The sequence below is a fragment of the Crocodylus porosus genome, unplaced genomic scaffold (assembly GCF_001723895.1).
Source record: "Crocodylus porosus isolate Cpor-Errol unplaced genomic scaffold, CroPor_comp1, whole genome shotgun sequence".
Classification (NCBI taxonomy): domain Eukaryota; kingdom Metazoa; phylum Chordata; order Crocodylia; family Crocodylidae; genus Crocodylus; species Crocodylus porosus.
Window position 1 is genome coordinate 1,181,203 of NW_017728945.1, and position 6,250 is coordinate 1,187,452.

The 6,250-nt window shown below is 39.0% G+C and overlaps 1 protein-coding gene across 1 annotated transcript in view; it reads left to right on the plus strand.

Annotated features, from left to right (window-relative positions):
* The window catches only part of LOC109320530 (scaffold attachment factor B1-like), a 24,022-nt gene that overhangs the window by 10,199 nt on the left and 7,573 nt on the right, over positions 1-6,250 (plus strand). Inside the window, exons 9-13 of the mRNA XM_019550671.1 lie at positions 1,154-1,254; positions 3,025-3,174; positions 3,278-3,357; positions 5,053-5,201; positions 6,175-6,245. Of these exons, the coding sequence (XP_019406216.1) occupies positions 1,154-1,254; positions 3,025-3,174; positions 3,278-3,357; positions 5,053-5,201; positions 6,175-6,245 (551 nt within the window). The remainder of the gene's footprint in view (positions 1-1,153; positions 1,255-3,024; positions 3,175-3,277; positions 3,358-5,052; positions 5,202-6,174; positions 6,246-6,250) is intronic.

The window sequence follows — 6,250 nt, forward strand, 5'->3', positions numbered from 1 at the left end:
CCCCAAACCCCTGTACCTATCACCTTGAAACTTGACAGACTTTGTGGCCTGTGGCCTCATCAAGGGCCACCACCCCTGCAGTTTTCATCCCCTTGTGGTGTAACACATACACATGACATGAGTTTTGCTTTCAAGAATTTGGGGTACAGTTCCTCCCAGACCCCTACACTGATCTTGAGACTTGGCAAGCTTTATGCCCTCAGCAGAGGCTACCACAAACCCAAACCAAAGTTATAGATATTTCATTGATTCCCCATTATACCCTATGGCTGGATCTCCAGGGCAGCGCCAAAGCTTTTCCGAAGTGGTTCAGGAGCTTTGCACCGCTTTGGAAAGACTAACAGAGCCAACGCTTCGATCCGGACATGCTGCTTCAGACGCCAAAGCTTCTCTGGATCTGAGGCAGAGTCTGAAGCCTCACACAGCCCTGCTGTGCAAGCATTATGACCTACCTTTGGTAGCTCAAAGAAACTTTTTTCATTTTTAACAATTAACTTGGGTACTTTAAAAAATTTTATCAAAGGCCAGTTTTGCAAATCATATTTCATTAGCTGTAACTAGGACTTGTCAGTCCTTCTGGTCATCTGGAGGTTCTATTGTCTGATCACCATTAGTGGACTGGAAGCTGTATGTACATAGACTTCAGAGAGAATTGTTAACATGCCTCATGGTGACCATTGTCTGGGTGGATCCCCAGATCTGCTTTTCATCCCCATTCTTCTGAATCCCATGGCTGCTTGGGACTGAAGTAACGAAGGAGCTGAGGGAACAGTTGGGGGTTATAAAAATGTGCAGGAGCAGGTGTAATCCAACCGACCTGACAGTCAAAAAGATTATGTATGCAGGCAATAAGTGGTGGACCTCCGTACAAAACTCCTCTACCTACTGCTGGTATGTAAGATCGGTAACTGTTCTGTGTTAATGGGCATCAGTTCTTTATGTTGAATAACGTGCTATATTTTCACTATGCATGTCAAAGCCTCTAGTTTTGTCTTAACTTAAAAAATGTGGAACTTACACTTCCTAAGCACTTTCAGGAATGTGAATCAGTGGAGGTAAATATTTCACTTTGTTTCATTTCATCTGTGACTACAGAATGTGGTGCTTATGGAGCTGTTTATTTCAAAAATGTTTTATTGTCTTTTTAAACCAGGTCGCACTACTAGCAGTTCTGGTAGAAACTTTTGGGTGAGTGGACTTGCTTCCACCACCAGAGCTACAGATTTGAAGAATCTTTTTAGCAAACATGGAAAGGTAAGGTTTGTAATCCATTTATTCTTGCTATTTAGAATGTTTTTTGTTAACTTCTGGTAACCGCAGCTGAAAATGCGGATTACCAAAAAAAAATATTTTTGGAGCATATATAACAATAAATCAGCCATACAACAGTAAATTCATATTTAAGCTTTTTTATTTCATTCCTCACCCTTAGAAGAAATGTCTTTCCAATACATTGCTTGAATCATGTAAGTTTGTAACTTTTTGTTATACATTTACTTTATCTGTGTTGTTTTGTTGTCACAGACTCATCAATATGCAGGGATGCATATGGGAGTAGATTGCACTTTAAATTACAAACTTTATTCCTGATAGATTATTTAAGAAGAGTAGATCTCTAAATGGAGATTAAGCCAAACATTGGTTTATCTAAAGTTAACACTGCTGCCAACATTGACACGTGAAAAAGCTTGTTATTGGTTATTGCAAACTTACCTTGAAAGGTAATGAAAACCTTAACTGTGGTCATGATAAATTAAACCAATTAAACTCAGCACAGCTCTAGACTTGTGTTTTGAATCGCATGGGTTTATTCTGTGTTATGCAAAACAAACCATGTTAACTGTTGCTAAACAGAAATCAGTCATTTTGCTCACCTGATCAATCCAGAATTTCATTTGGTGATGCAGGAGGGGCTAATCCTAAAAAAGCACAAATCAAAAATACATGTGACAACCTCATTAATATTTGCCTCTTATTGAATAATCTGTCAGTGTTTCTTGTCATTCAAACAAAGGGACCCTGTTCCCCTTTGGAATAGTGGCTGCTTGCAGATGTAAAAAACAAAACAAAACAACACTTTACTTTTAAAGTCGGCACGCTCCAGCACCTGCCCAGAAGAGGCAGCACGTTAGTTGGACCCAGCTCACCCAGTGTCTGCTTTAAGTAGGGCGTTTTTGGCGTTTTTATCTAATAGCTGATTGAATCAGCTATTAGATAAAAACTCCAAAAAGCTGAGCTGAAATGCCTGATCTATACAGATGCTATGGAGCCGGGTTGAAGTAACACACTGCTGCTTCCAGTAAAGCGCCATGTTTTTTCCCTTTGACATCTGCAAGCAGCCAGTGATTCTAGGCAGAGTTAAATTTACACAGAGGTAAAAGGTACACCTGCAGTAAATGTGTTATTTAGAAATAGGTTGCATTTCCAGCTGTCCCTCCATCTGGAGCCCGTGTGAATTGGAATTATTCCCTTTATTATAAGTTCTGCTTTACAGATTTTTTTCTGCATAAATAGCTTTTATGGAAATACTTCTGTGTCATCTTGGGGGGTTTTTTCCCTTGCTATTTCCTTTCCTGCTTTTGGTGAACACTTTGTCTCTCAAATTAAATTGTTTTTGAAAATGTAAATGTTATGGCTGGCGTTGTAGGAGTACTGTTATCGATGATTAATAAAGCTGTGTTTGATACTGAAGGGTAGAGCTCATCTAAGCAGGCTGTTGCAGAACCGACATGGGTGGGAACTGAGTTAACTTGCCTTAGGCACTTGTTCCTCTTGTCACTCTTCAGCAAGATGCTACTTTGAGAGACAGACGTTCTAGTTGTCTCCTGAACAGAATTTGCTCTGTGTCTCCTTTTCACCATTTGAGCCTGCAAGTGGTTTGGCCACTTGAAAACTGATGTTTCATTGATCAGAGGCAACATTAAAGTAGAATGAGAGTGATATTAACATTTTGTGTCTTTAAATAGTCTTCACATGTCGTTGTTTCCTTATCTCAGAATTGTATATATGTTTTTCCTCCTTAAGGTGGTTGGTGCAAAGGTGGTGACCAATGCTCGAAGTCCTGGTGCTCGCTGCTATGGTTTTGTTACAATGTCTACAGCTGAGGAGGCAACAAAATGTATTACTCACCTCCACAAAACAGAGTTACATGGGAAAATAATCTCTGTAGAAAAAGTAAGTGGAAGTTCTCCAAAAATAAATAAATAAAAGCGCATCTGCCATTGGAACATACATTACTGAATTTCTGTTTTACCTGGGTTTTTTAATACAATTTCAGGCAAAAAATGAACCTGCTGGGAAAAAGCCAGCTGAAAAAAAAGAGAACGAAGTGAAGAAGGAAACGGGAGTTAGCGAAAGGTATTATTCTATAGATTCCCTATTTTGGAAATGAAACATGTTCGAGTTTTGGGGTGTGTGCTGCGTTGTTTAGAAAAATAACCACATGAAGAAATTCTTAAGTTGCATATCATTAAAAGAGGAGTTCTGTGATGCAATCACCTTATTTTGTAGTAGCTTTTCTGTTTGTTGTGTTGGCCTTTTGATTTTCAGTTTAAGTCTAAGGAGGCCATTGGAAACATTAGCTGTTACCACTAGAACATGTTAGCAGAAAAGACCTTTAATCTTTTAGAGGGGCTTCAACAAAATGTGGTCCTTCTCTTGTCATCAGTTACTACCCTATAAGGTTTATATAGCACATATATCTATATAATAACATATACCCTATAACATCTAATTGCTGCTTGGTTGCAGATCTCTTCAGCTTGAGAGGCAGATTTTTATGTAACTATCCAATATGGGAACATGGATGTGAGCCACAAATAGGCTTATCTAAAAATCTGTTGAGGTTTTATATTTTGGTGTTTAAACATTAAACAGATTTCCAGTACTAGTGTATGCAATCACATATCAAACTTGCATCATCTGAGGGATGAAGAGGGCACTGCAGTGTCTGAAAACAACATTGACAGCAAGAAAGGAAAGAAACCGAAAAACAAATCCCTGATTTAGCTTCCCTAGATGGTCTTGACTGTAGATCACCTGTTTAGACTTTGATGTGTCCTGTTTGTCACTATGATAAGAGCTGAGAGATCCAGCTGGTTATTTCCCTTAAATGTCAACATCCCCATACATGCACTTTTAGCTTGAGTCTCTATCAGATACACTTAAGTTCAATTTTGCAGCTCGTTTTGGAGTTTTCTTTTCTTGCCGTTTTAATCATAGTTACATGGTCCTTCTGACCCTTACTGCAAAATCTTCTGCTGTTAGCATTTCCGTTGCATCTGTTAAGTTAGGCAGGCATGTTCTGTATTTGCTTAGAGGCCTTTCATTTGCTTATACCCTTCTATTGTAAAGCCTGCAACACTTAAATGTCTGAGACCTACTCTGAAGGCCTTTCCAGGGTTCTGATCCAGGCATCAAATCTGGTCGCTTGCTAGAGCTTTGTAGTATCTTTCCCTCATGCAGCTGGGTTCTGTGTTACTAATACGATTACGAGCAGTTGAAGCTCAGATGTTCAGGACTTTGTTCCCAGAATTTGTTCTTCTTCAGTGCCATGCTGCTTCTCATTTCCAGAATGCTGAGTACCAGCCAGAAGGCTTCATCTGAGTCCCCTACTTTACGTATTTTCTTGAAGTAGACTCCTATCAAATGCATGACTAATTGTACGGCTTTGCTTCATCGGGTTCTTACCTTCAGAAACTAATTCTAGGAGAGGTTTTCTTAACCCCTACATACAAGGGTAATTGCCTTGTATTTAGTGGACATAACCCACAGCATGCCTGAGAACTTTCTTTTGTGTGTATTGCAGTTATCGTGCAAGGCCAAAGCTTTATGGAAGCTGTACACTGTGTTCTGATCTCTTTGTGCTTCATGCCAAAGGAATGAGCATTTTCAATATGGCAACTTTTGGCCCAAGTTTCTGAGCCAGTGTTTTATGTGCAGAAGGAAATCCATATTGGTCTATTTCTGGCTCAGACTTCCTGCACAGCGCTGCCATTTTTTGTCAGTGTGTTGCTGGCTTTTTTCCCCTCCAACTTTAAAATCTCTCTGTAGGTCTGGTGGTGTTAAAAAAGATGAGAAGTCTGACCAAAAAGATGATGCTAAGAAAACAGAAGAGAAAGATAGAAAAGATGAACAAGAAAGAAAAGATAAAGATGATCTGAAAATGGGGTCATCAGACCAACCTAAGGCTGCCAAAACTGGTAATTTAACTATTGTTTTGCTATAGATTAACCAGCGTGATTCATGTGGATGCTTAGAGTTGTGCCTTTCCAAACAAACAGTTGTTTGCAAAGTGTTTTGGATTCTCAGGTGAAGGGCAGAGCCATATACTTCATCTGTTTTTCCCTGACTTTCAGCTTTTACACAATTTTGGGCATTATTATGGGTGATATAGGGAGGAGATTTGAAGGTATTCTGTTCAGAATCTGTGTTAGAGCAATTTGGGCATTGGGTGCATATATGTGAAGTGGTCATCGTAGCGGGTACCTTTTCTCCTTATTAACGTTAGCATCCGTTGTGTCCCCTTAGGGGATAGAACTCGGAAACAAGCATTGCTTGGCCTTGTAGATTTAGGAGAAGAAAAAAGCAAATATAATTAGAAAGAGGCTCTCCAACTAAAATTGTCAGACTGGACTTTTACTTCACTCTAAAGCCATAGTAAATGCTGGGCAATGGAAGAAAATGAGGCTTTGTTTTTGGTTTTTTGTTTTAATTTAACTTTGTCTTCCTGTTTTGTATCTAATACACAAGGCTGGATGGTTTACTAGGTCAGACTAACATTAAGTAAATCCATCATGACTTGTTAGTAGAAAAGGGTGAACACTGACAGTTGCAATCTGTATGGATTCTGTTTTCATTATAAGATTGAATGTTGCTGGTTATGTTGACAGGTGTATTTCATTTTCATCTTATTCATGTTAGATATTGGAAGTTATAAACGACTGTAGAATTAATCGAGTAATATCCAAGCCATTGCTACTGGTACTACTCAGTTTGTGGAGTAAAGATTTACTTCGATACAAGAGGCACAGAGATTTGAATTACTCTGACACAGCATCATTTAAGAGATTTAAACATTAATTTTCATTTTTGGCAGGTCAGCTTGTGTCACTGAAGGCAATGGCCTATTCTGCAAGCTACATGCTGTGGATACTATTTTTCTGTTTTTTGTAGGAAGTAAAGGAACTGAGAGGACTGTGGTAATGGATAAATCCAAAGGAGAACCTGTTATAAGTGTGAAAACTTCAAC